Below are 24,385 nucleotides of genomic sequence, written 5' to 3' on the forward strand. Positions count from 1 at the left end.
ATAATACGTGCCCCTTCGTCGAATGCTAAGTGCCCTCCCCCCCCCCCCGAACATTTTTTCTGAAAGAAACACTCATTGCAAGAAAGATGGCTGCCTTCGCTGGAAGCGAGCCTTATATACTTCGGTTAGAAGAATCGACGTATGAGGGAATTGTGCAATGGAATTTTCGTACCGAGTATGGCAACTTTCCTTTCAGTAGGACTATTAAACTGTTACTCTTTTAAAAATCAGTTAAGGTAAACTCTTGCTTTAATCAATCTTACAATATCAATGCCTTTTATTAATATCTTGTGAACTTCTTTACAACTTATAACATTTCTGTTCACTACTCCTATTCAAAAACATCGTACTTTTCAGGATAGTCTTATTACACACTTCAATATTAACATCCACTTTCTCTGACTTTACTCTGTCTAAAACCATATAACATTATTCTGACTCAAAATCTAAACTAACTACAATCAACTTGAATCCCTCCAAACCACATAAACAACTTACTTGATATATTCCAAATTATATAGCAACCATTCTCACTTCTTCTTTTATCTCTCTCTTTTTTCAGTACAGTACAAACACTAAAATACTTTCCGCCCTAAAGCCTATCCTCATTTTATCTCATTTTATCTTATACCCCTAACATCCTCCCCAGGTATCATAAAAAAAGAACCGATCCTCATACATATAACTTTCTTTTCAGCACTTGCTGAAATTCTAGCCCTTGTCTTTGCCTAATCGTTGTTCCTTGTTCTTATGTCTATAATTTTGTTCTAAGTCTGCTAGTATGTGATACCACTGAAGAACCTTTTGTTGCCAAATCAATAGATGTTCTAAAAGGAACTCCTGTATCTCATGCTTCAACGACTCAATATATTCACTAACATCTATCTTATTATCTTTCAGAGTCCGACATCGCTTGTAGATTTTCCTTGACTTTCGTGACCTTTGATGCTTGTCCTCGCACTCGTCTGTTTTAGCCTTTTTAGATAAACTGTACTTCACTTGACTCGCAATTGTAATATTTTCTTCTTCAGACTCCGTCAGTAAACGGTAACTCTCAGAATCCGTTGGTATTGTTACAGATGCTTTTTTAGTTGTAGATTTCCTCTTAGTAAACTTTTTATTTCGCTTCCCTATATCCTGAAATTTAGTAACATCTGTTAAACGACTACTAACATGATCTTGCGCCTTGGACGAGGAACCTGGTAGTGATTCTGTTGATGATTGATAAAAGATAGTGTCCATTGTTAACATTTGGTACAAATCTTGGACTTGTTCTTTAACTAAAATTGAAGAACTTTTAACATTTTGATGCTGTAGTTGTTCTAGTTCTTGCTTCTTCTCCGAAACTTGGTCATTTATGTTTAACTCTTTAATATCTCCATCTAAATCCTGTAGTACACAAGCATACGCAAAATGATGTAATCCTGTACATTTGAAGCAACGTTTTCCGAAGGCAGGACACTTATTTCTTGCATGCAAACGATGACAACTTTTGCATCGTGTAACTTGTCTATCACTTCCACTTGAATAACCTGACGGTACAGAACCTGCCGATGTTTGCTTTGAACTTCTGGGTGAGGAACTAATACTAGAGGAATAATCCGACCGAGTGCCTTCCTTCATCTTTGCTCTATTAGTTTGCATGAAATAGACCGGATGTTGATTGCGCTCAGTTGTAGTACTGAATACGGATAGTTGTTGTTCAGTATTTTCAACAGCTGTTGCTATATCCATAACTTGCTGGAAATTAAGAGACTGTGAAGTTAAGATCTGTCTACGAGCAATATTATTTCTCATACCAAATACAAATTGGTCACGTAATGAATGATCCAAACAGCTTCCAAAATTACAATAGGCAGCTTGATTTTTCAAAGTCATAACAAATTGTGCCACTGTTTGATGTTCCAACTGTGTTAATTGATGGAATTTGAATCTTTCTGCCATTTCATTTGTCTTGACTCCATAGTGAAGTAACATGAGTTTCTTTAATTCGTCATGCTTTTTTTCTGCAGGCTTACTTGGAGTACACAAATTCCGTAACTCTTCGTATGCCGGAGTACCCATTACTGCTAAAAATGTAGCAACCTTTCGATCTTCGGGTAATGCGGCTGATAAAGCCACCTGTTCAAAACGTTCTATGTAGATCTGGATTCTTCCTGTTTCTACATCAAAGGGCTCGAAATTGCCAAAAGAAGCCATCTTGATTCAAAAGCGTAACTTCAAATCCTTTTCGACTGCGCCAATTGTTACTCTTTTAAATATCAGTTAAGGTAAACTCTTGCTTTAATCAATCTTACAATATCAATGCCTTTTATTAATATCTTGTGAACTTCTTTACAACTTACAACATTTCTGTTCACTACTCCTATTCAAAAACATCGTACTTTTCAGGATAGTCTTATTACACACTTCAATATTAACATCCACTTTCTCTGACTTTACTCTGTCTAAAACCATACAACATTATTCTGACTCAAAATCTAAACTAACTACAGTCAACTTGAATCCCTCCAAACCTCATAAACAACTTACTTGATATATTCCAAATTATATAGCAACCATTCTCACTTCTTCTTTTATCTCTCTCTTTTTTCGGTACAGTACAAACACTAAAATACTTTCCGCCCTAAAGCCTATCCTCATTCCGTACCCTAAGCCTCATTTTATCTCATTTTATCTTATACCCCTAACATCAACATGAATGACATAAGTGTTATGTTGAAACTGGATGTTGAGTAAGTCTTGACATGCTGCTGCGGGTTTGGCAGCAAATCGACATGCATATCCGTAAAATCAGTAATGGAAGTCATGCTGAATCTAAAGTTAAAAATCTTGATCTATTTTGCTACAAAATAACACCAAAATCACCTCTGCAAGTAGCCTGAATAAATTGATATTAGCTTACAAAGTTGCAAAGTTCTTTTGGAGCACTCTGTATATCACTGAGACAGTATGCTGTTGTGGTTCTCTAGTTCAGGATGCAAGATAGAATCTTTTTACTATTATTTTATTCTAACAAACGTTTTTAAATTAGGAATCTTTAGTTTTCACGATTGGGGAGACAAGTTAGTCAAAAACATTATCAGCACACTGGCTAGAAATATGTCGTTCAGTGTTCGATATGATATGGTTGATGGTTAATTTGCAGGGTGCTTCAAAAAAGGACTTTACAAGTTTGTAAATTTATATAAATTAATTCAAACTACTTAATTATAAGTTGATTTTGGTGTCATTTTGTAGCAAAATAAATTGAGGTTGGCTCATGTAGTGCATTGTATCAAATAGTGTCATCCCAAGCGATAGCGATAGCGGATGTTGATTGCGCTCAGTTGTAGTACTGAATACGGATAGTTGTTGTTCAGTATTTTCAGTATATCGAATAGCACTATCGCAAACGTTATGGGTAAATGGACAGAATAAGGTGGGCACTTCGCATGCAACTACATGATCATCAGGCATGGCCAGTTCGTTTACCGAATTTGATGCCTCTCGATTTTTATTTCTGAGGATTCACCAAAGAAAAAGTTTATAATCTCCTTTACTGGTTTCTCTTGCGAGAGCAAGAATCTGCGCCGCAGTTGAAGTTGATTTGGTGAAGATGACATGGTGCTGTGAATCTGGCAGGAAATCAACTTCAGATGGGATGTCTGCAAAATCACCAATGTACATCACATTGAAGCCCTCAGGTAAAAAACTTGAGCTGATTAATCTGTTTTCCTACCCACCAAAATTAGCTCTGTAATGAATAAATTTATATGAATTTACAAATAGTAAAGCCCTGTGCCCTGTATAATCATCATTGTAGGAGCAATGGGATAGATATGTGGCTTGTTATCTTAATATTTTACCTGTTTCTCAATACTACATTACAATTAATAAATCCGAATATTCTGACGAGAGGAGTGTACTGCAATAAATAAATAAATTTTAAAAAAAAAGTACTTATGTAGGAAGCAATTGGATAATGTGTTTCGCGGAGTAGGCCATATTACAGTGACAGTATCATTAATCCAGACTTATAGGTGGACGGGTGTTTACAAAAGAATATGACTGTTACCTTTCGTAAGTCATAAAGTGAAAACTCTTCTGACTTGATTTAGCGACTGCCCATTGTAAGCCAGGAGAGTTAGAGTGGTTTCAAGCCGACAACAATAATTTCGTACCCAAAACAGCCCACCTTCGTAATATATCGCAGCTCAGATTCAATGAAATATATCGGGCTCTAGTGAAACGTTTTCTGACGAAGAGTGGAAAGACTGAAGTGAAGTTGACTAACTAAATTTTACAAAATATTATGGTGCACGTGAAGCAGAAAGTTCAAGAATTCCTACAAGCAAAAACTAAAAGAAAAATCCAAATGCATTCATAATTTCTTTTGTTTCCATATTGTGTCGAATTCATTAATACAATAATTTTAGATAACTCGAAAATAACGGTTCGATGAAACACATGAAACACTGTGCATAACTTTTCTCTCTAGTCTTAAAACTCTTAAAAGTGCTGTAAACTCCTTACGAGATAGAAATCAGCTTAGACACTTACTTTGGATAGTCCTGAAATGATGTTTCTCCAAGCCTTACACACTCGTTGACTTCTCGCCAAAGAACATCCATCCAGATACCGTAAAATTCTTTCTAGGACTTCTGGGGGCAAGTCAGAAATGCACACAAGCTGAAAAATACATGAATAAAATAGCATATTATTTCGGCCCGTTCGAGCTTAAAAAACTCAATCTACGAATTTTATTAAGTGTGTTGAGATCATCACAACGATCACACACTCGTACGCTGAAAGCCATCTTAGTGAGATGAGATTCCTCGCATTGAGAAACTGTATTACAATATATTAAAGCAATCTTGACAGAAGACAACTGGGAAACCTCGATTTATTCTCACACAATGCGATATGAAATGGTTAAAAAGCACGTGGAAAAAACACTGAAAATCACGTACACACTAATTGCTGAGCAAAACCATATATTTTCATTAAAAAATAAATATGTGTTACAGTTTCACCAACTAACTGTTTGGCTTTGGGTATACGTATATATACACAACACCTGAAACCTTATATATATATATATAAGATTGTACGGTTATGCTATATCTCATAGTGTCTGATAAAGATAAAGAGTTAGTTGGTGAAACTGTAACACGTATTTATTTTATTTATTTAACAATCACCAGATACAGCTCCGGGGCCATTTTACACTGGATATCTAACAACAACAATAACAATGGAAAGGATTTGGGAAGGTATCGGCCAGGGCCTGTTTAGTAGGTACCATCCCGGCATTTGCCTGGTAGGACTGAGGAAAACCCTGGAAAACCTCAGTCAGGATGGGCGGCAGCGGGAATCGAACCCGCGACCTCTTGAATGCGAAGCCAACGCTCTACCACTTGAGCTACTTCGCTCGGTTAATATTTAATTTTTAACGAAAATATATGGTTTTGCTCAGCAAACAATTAGTGTGTATGTAATTATATATAAAGCAAAGCTTCTACTTATGGAAAATATCACTGAAAATCAGCATATGCATCTCATCAATACATATCGGAATTCATATACTAAATACTCAAGGTTCATCAATACTCATGTGCTCAAACTTAATGTATACACAACCTAGAATATAAATACACAATGATTTCGTACGTAGAACGTAATTTCATTTATTATAACAAATACCGTCGCAGTAATCTTATCATCTTTATTTACACCACTTTTTCTTTTATTTAATTTTCAATCACAGTCAAAGATTAATAGCATGTTAGCTGAACCTGCGCTCTCTACACTGCCCATCATTCACATATGAGCATGAATCTCCTTGTCATTCCTCACAACATCTGTACATGTCCCTTTACAGACACAAGTGAAAGACGCCTTGATAAAAGTCGGCAAGGGGTACCATAAAAGGGTACCATTTTCGATTATTTTTTTCAATATCTTGCCCCGTTTGCAAGATTTGAGCCTCCTTCCGGTTGGGGTTTCTAATTCATGTATGATCAGTGTTTCTTCTTGCATGTATTTATGTAATAAGCGAATATATTACATATACAATTAATTAAAATGTCAGTGATATATGGTGTTCATTGGGCAAAACACTCCAAACAAAAAAAGATACATCTTAGCCTGGAGAAAAATGGTTACCCTTCGTTTTTCATTTTTATTTGGCCATGAAACAATTGCCTGAGAGACATAAATCCCTGTATACAACTATGTTTTGTTGGAATGTATAACTCATAGGATATGATGCTTTATTTTTTTAAAATTTCAACACTTCCAGAGTCATCCTAAAAATGTAATAAAGAAATAACGGTCACGTTTTTTTTAAAAAAAATATTCAATTAGAACTGGACAATCTACACAAAATTTGACATCGACCAGCGAAAACGGCACGTTTCTAGCACTTGTGGTTTTCAAGATCTCACGGTCGAAAGGATTGGAGACAAACATATAAACACAGCATTTTAATACAGATACATTAACAGACGTAATCGCAGAATCCTTAAGTAAATATATACATTAAGTAGAAGAGTATTCATCGCTAGCTTAGTGTAGTTAGATTTCAGTTAAGCTTACACATACATCATGCAATTATGAATAACCAGATCTGCACACACCATATACGTCTTGAAGAAAGAATGATCTATTTGCAATTTTAGCTCATTCCAGCAGAAATCACAGAGGAAAAACGACTTAAGCGATTTTTTTTACAGATATATATATGATGACACTTGTCATTTTACACAACACTTACAAATTCATGTTTCGATCTATCAAAATTTTCTATATCGATTTTCAATAGTCGTTAGAAGAAAAAACTAAATCCATGGATGATAATAATATAAGGAAGAAATTTACAGGATATGGAAAAAATCATCATTTAGCCGTTTTTGAAATCTAAATTCATCAAAAACGAGTGAATTAATAAAAATACAAATTAAACGAAATAACCTGAAAAGAACGAAAACTTGTAACAATGAAATGTAGGCCGTTACACGGGGACCTAAAATATTGTATTCTTTCGTACATATTTTAATTTACTATGATGGAAGTGAACGATGATAGAAGAATGAGCAAGTGGGAGGAAACGGGAGTATCCAGGAAAACCCATGGACACGATGTTGTCCACCACAAATTTATTTGACTGGGGATCGAATCAGGGACATCACGTATCAATACGAGCTCTACCACTGAGCCACCGCGCCCCCTACAATCACAAAGAATGCGTTCTATAAATCGTTGAAAATATGTTCCAGGGATGCAAATAAGCAACAAAAGTTTACTAGCCCACATCCCATATTCCAATCATGATTTTTATAGTCTTTACTGTTTAAAAATTCGCTAGCACCGATGAACCACTCGTCCCGGGTGAGTGGTTATTTGTACTCCTGTGTTAAACCATGGATGGATTTTATTTTCCACGCCAGAGCGTTATAAAACTCGGTCCATTTATATGCGATAATTCTAGATTATAAGCGATATGGTCTAGAAATATAGGTATGAATAACACATATTTCTAAAAATGAAATTCAGCAATCAATAAAGCATTTAAAATTCAGCAGAACTAGTGGTCCAGATGAACTTCACACATATTTGTTTAAAGGCTATGCTGAACCTTTCTTAGTTTCATTATATTTGATATTCAATTTAATTTTGAAAACTCAATTCTTTCCGGATAAATGGAAGCTAAGTAAAATAACACCGATATTAAAAACAGGAAACTCTAAGAATATTGAAAATTATAGACCTATTGCCCTAATTTCATTTCCTTCAAAAATTTTCGAACAAATTTTATTTAATAGAATTTTCTCGCATGTCAAATCCTATAGTTCATCTTTTCAGCATGGTTTTTATCCAGGACGCTCAACTGTGACGCTATAAATGATGGATATTACGTTGATGTAATTTATACGGATTTTCAAAAAAGCATACAGTTTGATAAGTTAAATCATACAGTTTTAATAAGCTTCTAGCTATGGGATTTTCAACCTTTTTGATAAATATCATGATCTCTTATTTACAAGGTAGAACATAGTTTGTCAATTATAATTTTGTAAAATCTTTTATTTACGTAGCTAATTTAGGTATACCACAAGGTTCAAGGACCCACTGCTATTTTCATTATTTATTAATGATTTACCAAGTGTTTTAAAATATAGTAATTGTTTATTATATGCCGATGACATGAAAATATTTAAAGCTGTAAAAGTGAATAATGATCTGCATGAACTACAAAGAAATATTAATAGTTGTCTGCAATGGTGTATCAGGAACAAATTATATTTTAACATAAAAAATGTAATGTTATAACATTTTCAAATAAAATTAATTGTCCATCTTTTGAGTATAAAATTAATAGTGAAAAATTAAAAGAAGTATATTCTGTTAATGACTTAGGTGTATTACTAAATCATAAGTTTACATTTAAATGTCACATAGGCCTAAATAAAATTATTGCAGAGTCGTACAGGGCCCTAGGATTTTTAGTAAGGAGTACAGGAGACCTACATAATATCCAAGCTTTAAAACACCTCTTTATAGCGATGATTCGGAGTAAGTTGGAATACTGTTGTGTTCTTTGGGATCCTATTCATAAATTACAAGCAAATAACATAGAACTAGTCCAATTGAAATTTTTGAAACATCTTTATTTCAAATTGTATCGTAATATCAGCAACTAAAAATAAGATCTCTTACTCTTCTCTTTTACTTAAATTTGATTTGCACTCTCTTCACAGTAGACGTTTCCTTATTCAACAAACATATTTGTACAAGACAGTAAACTCAGTGACAGATAATTGTGATTTACTCCAATATATTAATTTCAACATGCCAAAACGATCACTGCGTAAAAATTTAGTATTTAACAAAACGAGATCACATATTACAATTCACCAGGAGTTATTCATTGTTAGAGCTTGTAAGAATTTCAATCAGCTGGTTTCATCAGATTTGGATCTTGACTTATGTTATTCTATCTCTGTATATTTGCGTATTCTCAAAAATATTTTGAAAAGACATTATGTATGGAATAACAATAAGTAAGAAGTGTTATCCGTGTAACGTGGGTTCCTGTCACCACGGCATGGCGCGTCCTCAGGTTGCGGATCGAGGAGAAGGCCTCTAGATATAGAGGTTAGCTGCGAATATACTGAATAAGCAGTCGCGGACAGACGACTAGGAGTGGTCCTCCAGCTTGGGGGTTTGGGTAAGGCTAACACCCTCATCCTGTAAAAAAAGGTACTTGTTCAGAAACATTCACAAAAGCCTCGGACAAGGACTGATAACTTGGCACGACATCAGCAAAAGAAAATGGACATGAGATTTGGAACATGGAATATTAGAAGTCTCTATAGGGCAGGCGCGTTAAAATCTGTAACGAGTGAGTTAGAGAAATACAGGATGGACTTAGTAGGAGTTCAGGAAGTCAGGTGGGAAGGAAATGGATCTGAGAATTCCGGAAATTTTACGTTCTTTTACGGGGAAGGAAATAAAAATCACCAGTTAGGAACAGGGTTTTTCGTTCACAAACGAATATTACCAGCAATTAAACGGGTTGAATTTGTTACTGACAGACTTTCTTTTATTACTCTTAAGGGACGGTGGTGTGATATTATTGTTTTAAATGTACATGCTCCAGCTGAAGATAAGGGTGACGATATAAAAGATAGTTTTTACGAAGAAGTGGAACGGATATTTGACCAACTCCCGCGATACCATATGAAGATTCTATTAGGGGATTTCAATGCGAAGGTAGGACGAGAGGATATTTTCAAACCGATTATAGGGAACGAAAGTTTGCATAAGGAAAGTAATGACAACGGTGTTAGACTCGTGAACTTTGCAACATCCAAAAACCTAATCGTGAAGAGTACAAAATTCCCACATCGCGACGTTCATAAATACACTTGGACATCACCAGACGGAAAAACACATAATCAAATTGATCACGTTTTAGTAGATAGAAGAAGACAATCTAGCATAATTGACGTCCGGTCGTTTAGAGGGGCTGATTGTGACACTGATCACTACCTGGTAGTAGCGATAATACGGGAGAGGTTATCGTTGAATAAAGGTAATATTCAATGTCCGAAAACGGAGAGATTTAATTTAAAGAAATTAGAAGAGAGCCAGGTAAGAGAGGAATACCAGATTGAGGTTTCGAATAGATTCTCGGTCTTAGAAGACTCGGAGTGCACTAGTGTCGAGAATACTTGGATTGAAATTAGAGATAGCATTAAAAGTTCAGCAATAGAAAAAATTGGGACACGCGGAAATACGTAGGAACAAACCATGGTTCGACCAAGAATGCATTAAACTAGCAGAGAAGAGAAAACAGGCAAAATTACGGTGGCTACAAAATCCGAATGAAATAACTACACAAAATTTCGCAGATAGGCGGGAAACTTCCAAAACTTTTAGAACAAAGAAACGCGATTTTTTGAAAGCTAAAATTAAGGAACTTGAAGATAATAGTATAAATAAAAATATTCGGGACATGTATAAGGGGATCAGCGAATTTAAGAAAGGCTATCAACCTCGTGCTTATATATTAAAGAAATCTGACGGAACAGTTCTCACTGATACGGATAGCCTCTTAAATAGATGGAAAGATGTCTTTGACGATTTGCTGAACACGCAGCCAAAAACTAATGTGCGTGGAGAAAAGGAGATACACACCGCAGAACCGTATATTCCAGAACCTAATCGAATAGAAGTGGAAGCCGCTATAAAGAAATTAAAGAAACAAATCTCCGGGTGTAGATGAAATTCCGGCTGAGTTAATTTTAGCTGGAGGCGAAAAATTGTGGAACAAGATACACAAACTCATTCTCCTTATCTGGAACAAGGAAGAATTGCCACAAGAGTGGAAAGAGTCAATCATTGTTCCAATTCACAAGAAAGGCGACAAAACTGACTGTAATAATTATCGAGGCATTTCTCTTCTGTCAACATCCTATAAAATCCTTTCAAATATTCTGTTAGCAAGATTGACCCCATACGCAGATGAAATTATTGGAGATTATCAGTGCGGATTTAGACGAAATCGATCAACTATCGACCAAATATTTACCATTCGCCAAATACTCGAAAAGAAGTGGGAATACAATACCCCGGTACATCAACTATTTATTGATTTTAGAAAGGCTTACGACTCGGTTAGGAGAGAAACATTATACTACGTTCTTACAGAACTTGGAATACCGAGAAAGTTAATTAGATTAATTAAGATATGTTTAAGTGAATCCCAAAGTAAAGTCCGGGTAGGAAAATTTTTGTCCACGAGCTTCCACGTCGAAAATGGCCTGAAACAAGGAGATGCGTTGTCGCCATTATTATTTAACTTCGTGCTGGAATACGCCATAAGGAAAATCAAAGATAGCAACCAGGGCCTAGAGTTGAACGGCATTCACCAGGTTATGGCATATGCTGATGATGTAAATTTAATAGGGGATGATAGAAGAACAGTAGAAATAAATGCAGAGATCTTATTAAACGCTTGCAGGGACATGGGTTTAGAAGTAAATGCAGAGAAAACTAAATACATGGAAGTGCGTCGGGACCGTAATACGGCAAATTGTGGAGGCGTTAAAATATTAAAGAATTCTTTTGATAAAGTGGATACTTTCAAATATTTAGGATCAATATTAACAGACGAAAATCATATTCACGAAGAAATTAAATGTCGACTAAAAGCAGGGAACTCGTGTTACTACTCGGTTCAAAATCTCTTGTCGTCGCGAATTCTGTCGAGGAATTTGAAGCTTAAAATATATAAAACGATAATCATGCCTGTTGTTCTGTATGGTTGCGAAACATGGTCGCTTACTCTGAGGGAAGAACATAGACTGAAAGTATTTGAGAACAGGATCCTGAGAAGAATATTCGGACCCAAGAGGAACGAGAATGGGGAATGGCGGAAGCTTCATAACGAGGAACTACATAGTTTATACGGTTTACCCAACATTGTTAGGGTCGTCAAGTCTAGGAGGCTTAGGTGGGCAGGTCATGTAGCTAGAATGGAAGAAAGTAGAAACGCTTTCAAAGTCTTAACTGGTAGACCCATAGGAAAACGACCATTAGGAAGACCTAGGCGCAGATGGGAGGATAATATTAAGATGGATCTCGCAGAGATAGGAATACAAAGTAGAAACTGGATGCAATTAGCTAAGGATAGAAGTCAGTGGAGAGCTTTTGTGAACGCGGCACTGAACCTCCGGGTTCTATAGGCCATAGAGTTAGTTAGTTAGTTAGTTAAGAAGTGTTATCTCTATGAATGTTGAACCTATACTGGAGACTATTTTTCATTTTTTTTAAAAAATTATACTACTAATATTTTTAATTTTTTTTATTATTTAACTTATATTTTTCCTTGTTTACATGTATATATTTTTCTCTTTCAATATATGGATATATGTATTTCATAAGTAATTATGTGTGTATACCTATGTTCCTCTGTAAATGGAGTTTGGCTCTGTAGATTATTATTACAAATAAATAAATAAATACATGGAGTTAAAAATTGCTTATCTTTTCACTACAGAAACACATAAAGATCAATATTGTGTTAAACAATCTGGTAGTCAACAATGTATTTGGTACATATACAGTACAATTTCTACCAGCAAAATGAAACATGTCAACTATTATTGGCAATGAACTACACACTTTTTAGCGTCAGGAAAGTTATGTTTTTTCGATTTTCTCGAAAACTACACACGAGGATTTACTCTCAAGTGCTTGATCGTGTTCAGCTCGATCGATTCATAGATTAAGTCTTACGCTTGGGTAATATTTTAGTTAGACAGAAATTAAAATGTACACTCATGTCCAAAATTATTGTCACATGTCTCTAAATACGTTGTTCTAGGAATATAATTTGATAACGAATTCGCCCGGTATTTCTTATAATGTTAGTATGTGTATAATCGGCAAAGACATACATGTGGCAAATTTCATGTCAAAAGAGCAGTAAATAAGAATAAAACGAAAATAAAACTTTCTTGTTTATTTAGCAACATTTTGTTTTACTCATTCTAATTTTCGTATTTATAATTCTTTCCCTATGAAATTTACCACAAATATACATTTCCCGATTATACACATAGCTTCAGTGTTAAAAGTACCCTGCAAAATCATTATCAAATTATATTCTTACAAGAATACAGTTATAGATATGCGACAATAATTTTGGACACGAGTGTACAAGTTAATGAAATATTTGGTTTATATATATCATATTCCATTAACATTACCGATGTCACGTCAGAACCCGGGCAAAAAGATCAGAGTCAAAACGGTCCTAGAAAAAGAAAGGAAGAAAAAAAAAGCTGTGGTTAGAACAGCTCCGCATCAGAAGGGCGGTGTTCAAAATGGCTAGTGTGTATATAAAAATAAAATAACATAAAAAAAAAAAAACACAGAGATATAAACATGTATATTAGATGAAAAATATTTTGTGCACAAAACCAGATTTATTTGTGTTGAAAGAATACAGGTTACTCAAAAATATTGCAACAGTCAAGTAGGAATGATACGCGTGTAATGAAGAAAAACAAATACTGCAAGTATGTATTAATGCGAAAACTGCGCAGAATAAGGGTGTAAACCTCATGACAGATACCTTGGATTCTGCCATACTAGATATCACTATTTTTTTTTTTTTTAATGTGAAGGGGGATCTTTGACACACCAATTTAGGTTAGAATCTTCCCACAAACAAGAATGTGAACTCATTTGTTGATCTACCGTCATTCGTTTACGCGATAGGGTGTGGTAAGTTCGACACTTGTAGGTAGTAGACAAAATATAGGGAGAAGCCAGTAATAACGAGACGCGGTGACAGAGGATAACTAAATATTGAAAGTGGGCGTTCATTCAGAAACTGCATTGAAGGATGTGTGTGGACATACATCATGGCAGCCATCTTTGATTCAGCCACATTGGACATCATACAATATTATTTAAATGAAAAGGATATGTATAACACATTGATATTGGTTAGGGTAGAGTACTTGTAAAGTGAATATGCGGGGAGGAATTCTTAAGAAACACTTTCTAAAGTAATAACAATTAATTTCCTCATAAATGAAAAAAAAAAAAATATATATATATTTTTTCTGTCTCAAAATACTGGACCTACTCTGGCAAAAGGCCTTTAAATGAAGCATTTAACGGAGACAAAAAGAAAGACATTTTTATAATTGGTTTGAACTAATAGGCGAGCATGTACTACTAAAACAGGGAACATATTCCCATTGCTTTTTGTTCCAGGTTACAGTTGAACATTAAGGAAATTTGATAGTGTGTGTGAACAAAATTCGTTATGCACGATTCCCAAACATATTTTTCTCAATGGTATTCTATTCTGGATATCTCTTTGAGATCAAAATGGATATAGTATTCATGAAGCTGCATCAGTTCCCGAAGGAGCAGGACGTTCATACTTTTAGGGATTATTCATTGAGTATGTACGAACTTACAAAGGGGGTAACAAAGCGACTTTTATTTACTTATCGACTGATACGAAAATCTGTACTTTATCTATGACTATATGTGGGCAAGGTTCTAGATTACTGGTCCTCCCCCCCATTGAGCAGTAATAAAGACAGAAAATAATGTGCCCTGCAGGGCTCTAACCCGCCTTCACTCGCTAACGCTCGCTCGGCAATACTGTGAAAATTAAATGTATAAACTTCAGTACAGAAAGAAATCAACCCAGCTACTAACTTACACGGGGGACCAGTAATCTAGAACCTTCCCCTATATGTGTGTGTGGGGGGTGGGGGGGAATTTAACGCATATCGCATGTCTTGTGCACATGAATACTTCTTACTATTGCACTACGTAGAAAATTTATGGTATTTTATGTAGAAGTGGTAATAGGACACAGAAGAAACGCAGATCAGGGGGTTCTCATGTATACTATTACCATAAAAATATACGTAAAGCCAATTCTCAAACTAGGTGTGTATTAACAAAAACGATTGAAGTAATGTACATTGTTTAGCAGGAGTCCTACTATTTTTTCTAAAAGATATTACAACTTCGGTAGTTTCTGTTCATATTAGAATAGTATAGGTTAGTATATGTTAGTGTAGGGGTTCACCATAATTTTCGAGGAAAGAATAGAATTTCGCTGATTTCTATTATTATTATTAGGTTAGTTTAGGTTATGTTAGGTCTAAGAACTTACATCTTCCTTTCTCCTAGAAATTTTTCATTTTTTACGTATTTCTGGACTCTTCTGCTAAACATTTATCGACGAAATGGTAAGTCTTTACTTTGACTCCAACTGTGACTTCAATCGGTTCTTATAGGTTCAGTTACTTCCTGGAACTGTTTGTGCGTGAGTCACTTGTTAGAACTGTTCGTGTCTTTGGTGTGACGTCTTAGTTCATATTTTTCCCACTAGGTGTGTGTGTAGTCATATGGTAGTTGGTTAGTAGTCACATGTTCTGTGTGCATGTATGTGTGTGCTGCTGTTTGTGGAATGCGGGAGCGCGTAATTGAATTGGTTGAATTGAGTTAGAGAAAACCTATCATAGTTGTGGTCTAAACTGAAGATATTTTCGACGTATTCTAAAAGTGGACGTTTATTGGTTTCTTGTTTGTAATAATAGCAAGTGTGCTCGGTTTAATAAAACGACGTGTGTGCGGAAAGGAACATTTTTCAGGAATGTTCAGTATTGTGCATGTGTTCTTGGTATCTTATTTTTTCGTGTGTGGAATCAGCAGTTATGAGTTCATTATTCACGAGATTTCTCCTATGGCGAAATGGTGAGTGTTTTCTTTTTTTAATTCATATTATTTTTATTCTTGATTTGTTTTGCATTTGAGTATTAGGCAAAGTATTTGGTTTGCTGCTGCTTGTCCTATTGTCTTGTTGAGATGTAATTTTTTTTTCTTTGTCATGCACTGATTTATGATTAGAGACGAGTGTTTTTTTTTTTTTTTAATTTTTCCCTTCTTATCTTAGCTTTATAGTAGTGGTGTGATTATTTATTATTATTTTGGATGTTTTTATGGTACTTGAGCGGGAGGGTTGGGGGGCGGTAGCCCCCATTTAGATCTCAAAATTCATAGTCACCGCTTCACCTGAATTGATGTTTAGTAACATTGTGGCCCTTGTACTTATAGTATAATTCTTAGCTTCGTATAGTAACATTGTGGCCCTTGTACTTATAGTATAATTCTTAACATCGTATAGTAACATTGTGGCCCTTGTACTTATAGTATAATTCTTAACATCGTACATTACTTTCACTGTGTTAGTAATTGTAATCGATTCATGTGATCCGGTTGAAGTCACAGTTGGAGTCAAAGTAAAAATTTGCCGAAGAAATTACTTGTGATCGCATTAAGGTTAACATTTTAATCCAAGTTTTGCAGTATAATTTAGGAGAGGGTGGAGCTGGGAAAAAATCCAACTCTGATTGAAATGCTACATGAAAAACAAATAAATAAAAAAAACAAGTAATATCCAACATCTTTTCACTAATCTATTTCTCCTGTGAATTTTTCAACCTCTGAGTAATTACACCTGGCTCACATCTGCAGAACAAAACCCAGGATGAAATTCATATTTTTAGTGCAAGTACACAGAACTAATGTACGAAAACTGAGAATCGTAGAGTTTATTTCAATATGTACAACACATATAAGCAGTAACCACTTATGAAATATTAAATTTATATTTTAAAATATTCATAAATTTACCTCTTCATTACTATTATCTGGCATTGCAAACAACAAATAAACTTCTCAACTTCTTTTAAATACCAAATAAAATAATATATATAAAAGGATAATAGCGTTTTGCCGGGTTTCGATTAACGTATTTCATTTGTTTACGCACAGCTACCAAATAAACCTTGAAATTTTGCTGTTGCGTATTCCCATTTCATCATAAATTTCCCTTTCGAAGGGATATTTAGCTCATTCGACTTGAGACCGTAAATCCTTTATCTATAACGGTATTCGTCAACATAACTCCAAATCAAATTTTAACTTGCTATAATAGTCATTACAATTGATTCTGGAACAGTAAGTATGTAGTAAGGAGGTAATTCCTTACCAGTCTTTACAAAATTCTGCGTACATCAACGGAATTCAATAAGTTCAAATAGTACTACGCCGAACATCACACACTAAATCGTACATTTTGCATTATTTTGACAGAAACCGTTACGGAATATACCTGTAATGCCCATCTTCACTGCATCCGATTCCGATCACGGTTCTCACTCAGTAGCTCAGCGTTTCTCAACCGGAGTGCCGCGGCACACTGGTGTGCTGCGAATGGACCGCCGGTGTGCCGCGAGGAAATCGAAACAAAATTATTAATTCTATAGCAACCAAATTGCGAGACATAGGAAAAAATGAATATTTTTGTATTTCACATTGCTATAAATTTCTACCATGGAAAAATTACTGTAATTGTAATATATTATTCTACATCTATTACTGTGTAGCAGACAGTATTTCAGCTCGTACACATTTCCACGGTTAGCTCCTATTTTACGCTTCATTGAGAGTCATACTAACACCGAGAAATGGAAGCACTTGTACGGTACGAGTCAAGTACGTAGAACACTTATTCGCACGTGAATGACAGAACAACACTTTGTTCAACAGCTGTGTTTTGACTTCGACGCACTGCAAGCTGTTGATTGCAATAATATGCACTGGTTTTGGTTAAAATAGCAAAATTAAAACTAGAAGACATTTGTTTGTTCGTTCGTTATTTAATGATCTTCGTTCTTAGTGAAAGGTTGGATACAGTTTTCGAAAAAGAAAATGTATTTTTAAAAAATCTGAGTCCTATATTTCATTGCAATTATTTTCTATTTTAAAATTAGAATAAAAAATAAGCATAGGGGGAAACCAGTAATCGAGGTTTCATCTCTGTGAGATGATCAGTAATCACAGAAAAAAAAAATACCATGGTATTTTATATTTGCAAATAATAATAATAATTAATAATAATAATAATAATAATAATAATAATAATAATAATAATAATAATAATAATAATAATAATAATAATAATAATAATATCTATGAGTGTGCCGCAAGAATTCAAGTTACACCTGTAGTGTGCCGCAAGTTGAAAAAGGTTGGGAAACGCTGCAGTAGCTGTTAGCAACGTAACTCAAAATTACTATTTTAGATTGCAATAATCAAGATAGAGGTTATAATTTCATATAGAATATTTTGCTTTGCGATCACCATACTTTGAAAAGGCTGTGATGAAACGAAGCTCCTAGATCAATATGAATCGACTGAGAAAACACAAATCTAAAGGCTAGGAATTGTTTTCTATTGTATGGTATTGTATTTATTTTTGTCCTTTTTTCATACATTTAGCACTTATTACAATGCATGTGAAGTGGACACGTCTTTTATATATAAAGACAAAAGTAAATATCAAACATATCTGAAGCATTAACTGATAATTTAAGAAGACTTTTAAATCATAATACAACAACATCTAAACGAATAATGCTACCGCCTCAAAAATAGTTTTATTCTGGCCACAAAGGTGAAGAAATTATCTTTGAAGTAGAACAAAAATGAAAACGTGTGATTCCTCAATGGTTAACGTACAAGCCATGATCAAAAGTTAAAAAAACATACACTACAACAAAAACATCCAGCTTCATTTTCTACTGAGTAACAATTACAGCTAGCAACTGGCAAATTTGTACTGTTGAGAAAAATAATACTATGGTTCGCGTCACCCGAATTGGCGTGTGGCGTCAGCAAAAAAGCTTTTCTACAGTTGACTGGTAGAAAACCTTCAGGGAGGAATCTAATCATTCATAGTTGTCTACACATACAAACAAAATCAATTATGAACGATTAGTTTCCTCCCTGAGTCAAACAATCAGCCTATGTATACATTACATTTTACATAGTGATAAAGGAAGTTAATTTACCAATAAGACAGTACAAAAATAAGAAAAAATGACGTACAACATACAACGACAAAGTATCCAGATGTTAAACCCAGTATCACAGGAAGATTTAATAAGACCTTGAAACATCGTATTAGGAAGTACGTACACTAACAAATAACAAAGTTCCGCTATATCGTATTGCCATGCCTGTAAAAATCATATAATGAAAGTCGACATTCCGGTATTAAATTGAAACCTACAAAGGCGTCTCAAAGCAATTTTCTCGAGGTGTACCATAACCAATACAAGAATCTTCAATGTTCAAAACATGGATTTATTAGTTACTGATACATTACATATTGGTGAAACAAAACGTATCTTTAACGGGGGCTACCGTGAGAACTCTAACTTGAATTTGAGCTTAGCCTCCCGCTCAGCAGCGAGACTATGTCAGCCGTGTATCTACAGCTTAAAGTGGAATCCTCACTACATAAAATTCCACCCGGAATCTGGTCTTCCACTTCCCGGGTGGAATCGAATTTGGTTTTCCAGTTCGGTCCAAAAGCGAGTAGGCTGCTACATAATCACCTGGGAGCTAACTTAGCCGTGTTGTTTAGACCTACTATAAGAAGAAAAAATAGGGAGAGAAAAAATTTTCTTACTCCTAGGGGCGTAAAGTACATAAATATGCCCCGACTGAATAACTGAAAACATTTTCTTCAAATGTATATTTTCTAACGCTCTCGTCTTTGATGCGAGCGGTACTGATTTCTATTCTGGTGAAAACAATAGGTCGAAAAAGCTTAAAAGCTTTTTCAGGTCAGCAATCCTGAATAAGGATTCCGTAGGCTTTCCTCATTTACACCAGGCAATACCTAGACACCTAATATAAATGGCCTCAGGTCGCTTCCTTCCTTCCTCATTCATCTCTTCATCCCAATTCCCCGGGTAGTGTGCTTACTTTGGACGCCATCCCTTATACTTGGCGGGCTAATATGGCCTTCGCGCCCTAAGGCCCAGCAGACACAGCTTATGAGGAGAAAAATGAAATGAAATCTTTGAGTTTTACGTCCCACGGACGGATATGCCGGTTAGGCTAAAGGAGACGGTGATGATGAGTAATGACTGAAATGGTGGAATGAAGAAAGTGGGAGGAAACGGGAGAACCCCGAGAAAACCCACGCACACGGTGTTTGTCCACCACAAAGTTCACTTGGCGGGGGCTGGGATCGAGCCCGGGACCCCAAGCACCATAGGTGAACGCTCTACCACTGAGCCACCGCGGCCCCAGCTTATGAGGAGAGACTTCACACCTGTAGGTAAAAGTTAAAGTTTTATCGTTTCAGACCAAGAGAAAATTATGTATTGTCTAGTATGCTAGTTTTTGTATACACAAATCATTACATTAGAGAAGTATTGTTATATTAGTTTGAAGCAAAAAAGCTGTATTTTTATCGGTGTGACTTCTCTTACGAGCCGCCTCTGAACCCAGAAAATTAATTTCTTATCCTTGAAGATGTACAAGTAATCTGGTTGTGAAATTTTATAGGGAGCCAGGAGGTAATTCCCCTACTTGATATTTTTGTAAAAATTAGTGGCAAATTAATAAAGTGACACTTTTATAATGAAAGGGAGCTACTAGATTTTTTAAAAAAAAATCAAATTTATAAAATAAAAATATCAGTAATTATTACCATATTAGGAAATTTGCAAACTGATTACAGTAACTTGTGTGTAAATTATCACTGTTTCATATGGGAATAATTCAATTAACGTGAGAACCTTTAGTTTGCATTGCCACTAGTTCACGTAGTTTAATGATTATAGATCTTCAATTGTGAACTCTATGGTCCCATTCCGTAATGATCTAGATCAATATCTCAAAATCTGTGTTTTAGTTTGTGCTGATAGGCATAGTTAAGTAGTTAAAATTTATTTCTGCAATTTTTTGCATTATTTTACTAATTCTGCGAAGGGTTGTACGGAATAAGGCCATTGTTTCTCCTCCACTTCGATTGATTTTGCGTCTTCGATTTTACTTCTTTGCAGCTGCTGCCAACAGGGCAAAAGGGAGTTTTTGTAAACCTGTGAGGGAAAAATCCTCTTACATGCAATCGATAGTAAGTTTCATTCGATATCGATAACCGCTAAAGTGACAGGTGATTAGACGTGGAAGAGTGTTTTCGTACTTATTTAGAGGTGTTTATTTTTGATACGTTTGGAATAGAGTGTACGCATTTTTATTGTGAAACATTGGTGTGAAGCACCTTATAGTAATTCATGAATTAGTGTGTTGTGAAGAATTTTACACATCGTCTCATGCTGGATGAAGGTGAGAAAAGACGTGTTATGTAGTTTAATTACTTCCTTATAAAAACAGTAATATTGTGTATTTTAATTCACATTTGGTACGTTTAAGTTGTTTCACACATACGGAAGAAGGCATCAATGATATGTTTGACGTTAGTACAAGGCCAGTTACGCAGTTGAAACCAAGAATAATAATAGCGTATGTGGAACCTCTGGTTTAGCTCTGTGATATAGTAGTAATATGTTTGAAATATCTGTTATTTGTGTCTGAGAGTCATGAATGAACCTGTTTTAGCGCTGTATTACTTTTTATTTATTGTTGTTTCCTTACCTAGAATTCTCCTTTCAGTTCCATCGAGGTTGGCGTACGCGTCTTTGAGATGCTGGTTCGATTTCCGATGGGAATTCGGAAGCCCATGGGGTTCGGACCGCACGTTAAACTGTAGGTCCACGTCTCATATAGTAGTCGGTGCTGAAAGGGACTTTAAACTTAAAATCGATTCCATCATTCTCTTTTAACTCTTAATAACAAATATTTCTTATTTTAAGCCTTTCTTTAGTCTTCACTAGCTACTTATTCATCTATATTATATTACTGCGCAAAATTAGTCCTGTGTGTTGCAAACTACGCACTACTCAAAAATAACGAATACAATGAATCCTTACATTCTCATGTTTCCAAGCACTATAACAACATCATGCTACGGTGTAACGTAAATAAACTGTTAGTGGGGGGATTGAAGGCGAAGCCCCCTATCAATTACATGTTCTTGTGACGTCAAAATTTATATCCATAAAATCTGCTAGCAGGAAATGTACTCTTACTGTCCTAGAATGTGCTTCTTAAGGGAGGAATCGCATTAATAAGTGCAGATTGATTTTAGGAGGGCTGCGTATAATTATTGCATGTGCACATGTAGCATAAAAACCGCAGTGTACAAAACACGAATTAAATTAAAATCAGAAACCAACTTGTGCTAGGTGGCCGAAAAAAAACACGAATGTTATCTAGCCGAGTCAGAGCGGGAGTGCAGCAGGGAATCCGTTCTTAAGGACAGGTGTACATATAAAAGATGCTAGTGGAAAATCATTTTATTTCATATAGCACAAAAACAGGTGCCTTGGGTTTGTTTGCTTTGTACAATGCTTTCACTTACAACCCCTGTAGCACTTCATTTCATGTCTTCCTTTAGGAGTATTATGTGGTAATGAGCACACTTTCCATTTCGAATTGCTACCTTATGCTGTACGAGGTAAGATCTCGATATGTTTTGTAGAATTCCATTGTGAAATCTGGGAACATACGGTATTTTAATTTTATACCCCCATAAAATGGGATAGCACCATTCCACCACATTTGAATTAGTTGCAACTCCCTTTTCATTAGTTTCCGCTCTACATTTATGTTTTCCACCCATTACTGCAGTATACACGTCCTAGGTTAGTTAATAAGACAGCAGATTCGAAATAATATTCGCTATTGCCTGTTTATTTAATATCGCTTCAATACGCGAACTGCTACAGTCTAGAATTTTAACTTTATTTTCCTCCCTAATTAATCACCATACATTGATAATCTTTATTACTTTTTGTTACTAATGCTGGCATTTCATCTGATTCTGTTCAATTCTTTAGTAGTAAATTTTGTATTTCGGAACCGCCATCTGCAGCAGTTAACCCGAATTCATGATTTATGTGCTGCATGCTCCTGATGCTCATAATGAATTTCGGTTTTATTACTTTCGGAAGTGTTTCTTAAGATATGAGTTGCATGACTGTGTGCACATTCACTTTACGAGAGCTTACTCGTTGTAGGTGTAAATGCAGTGTAGTGAGTTATGTCATAAAAACTACAGTGCAGAAGAACACTAAGTTGTGGTAGGTGGTCACTAAATAGCGAGAACTCTTTCAAACCGAATCAGGGCAAGAACATAGCAGGGGAACCTGCAAAGTAGCGCATCCGTAGGAAGCAGACACGTCAGCGATGGGTGGTATATGTATAGAAGAGACTAGTGAAAAACATTTCGCTTAAATTTTTTTCTCAATGATTTTCCGGCATTTCTACGTAGTTTGATGCTATAAATCGATCGGTACAGGAGCTGAGTTTTGGAGATGGTCGTATCAAAGTCTATTTGGTGTCATAGGTCAAAAAGCCCCATCATGATACGCATTTTGAGTTTCAAACTAGTCTAAATTGAGCGAGAGGCAGATCTAAAGATAAAGTAAGGGTCATCGTCCCCCTCCTCAGTAGCACAGGCACCAGTGCTGCAAAAGCTCGATGAAATAGAAGACTAACAATCTTTCCTATAACCCACCCCACTTCTAGTAGTTCGTCCTGGATTCGCTTCTGAACTGTACCGGTATTGTCAGTTGGTAGGGAATTTATCACAAAACAAGGAATTCTTGACTGAATTTTTTCCTTTAAAATAGGCTTATAACCGGATCCTCACATTTTAAACTCTACTATCTCTATCACATTTTTCACTCCTTCTCTCTCTGTCTCATTCACACATAAGAGTACTTGCTCATCTGTGTCCAGATGAAAGAAATTTGCATTCATCCAAACATGTGTCACAGGGGTTCATTACGTACTAGTCTTTGCAAAATTCTGCGCATGTAATGAATAAAGTGCTAAAAGTCATTGTAACTGCTATGGTAATTTTATGGTGCTTATTTTTCCAGTTTACAACGTTTAGATAATTTTTTTTTTTTTTGGTCATTTTTCCTAAGTTCCGGTAATTTTTTTCGTCATGTTTGTTATGTTTCGTTAATTTTTTTTGTTACTCGTCTCATTTTGTGTATGAAAACGATGCTTGTTGGAACTCTGTTTAAGGTCTGCTGAGTTCGGATATCTTTGTAAACATCTGTGACATAAGACATTACAGCTGAAGAACGTCTTTTTTTATGCTGATGTAGTGGAGTGGACTTTTTTTTTTTCTTTCTTCGCCGTCGCATCTTGATTGAACATGAGCCGTTTATAGTAGAATACAGTAGAGTGGCAGGGAAAATGTACAATGGGCTTTTAGGTATAAAGATGAAATTTTCTCAACAGATACGGATTCAGGTTTTGACTGAGAAGTTACTAGTTACGTTGTGCCTTTATTAAGTCTCTTGATGTAGCTGAGAATAAAGGCTATTTACATTTTGCAAAATATTCAGAACTGTAAATT

General features: G+C 35.3%; 2 protein-coding genes across 3 annotated transcripts in view; one reads left to right on the top strand and one right to left on the bottom strand.

The window, feature by feature from the left end:
* LOC145670313 (uncharacterized) overlaps positions 1-16,862 on the bottom strand; it is an 81,050-nt gene extending 64,188 nt beyond the window's left edge. For both annotated transcript variants that reach the window (XM_081738802.1, XM_081738801.1), the window contains exons 1-2: positions 16,723-16,862; positions 4,543-4,671 (exon numbers count right to left, since the gene is read on the bottom strand). In XM_081738802.1, the coding sequence (XP_081594928.1) occupies positions 4,543-4,671; positions 16,723-16,746 (153 nt within the window). In that variant the 5' untranslated portion in view covers positions 16,747-16,862. The remainder of the gene's footprint in view (positions 1-4,542; positions 4,672-16,722) is intronic.
* Positions 16,863-21,034: 4,172 nt separating this feature from the next.
* Positions 21,035-24,385, top strand: part of LOC145670315 (putative divalent cation/proton antiporter TMEM165) — a 151,098-nt gene continuing 147,747 nt past the window's right edge. Inside the window, exon 1 of the mRNA XM_081738805.1 lies at positions 21,035-21,237. The gene's annotated coding sequence lies outside the window, so the exon portion shown is untranslated. The remainder of the gene's footprint in view (positions 21,238-24,385) is intronic.

The sequence above is a fragment of the Thermobia domestica genome, chromosome 14 (genome assembly GCF_964235325.1).
Source record: "Thermobia domestica chromosome 14, izTheDome1.hap1.1, whole genome shotgun sequence".
NCBI lineage: Eukaryota > Metazoa > Arthropoda > Insecta > Zygentoma > Lepismatidae > Thermobia > Thermobia domestica.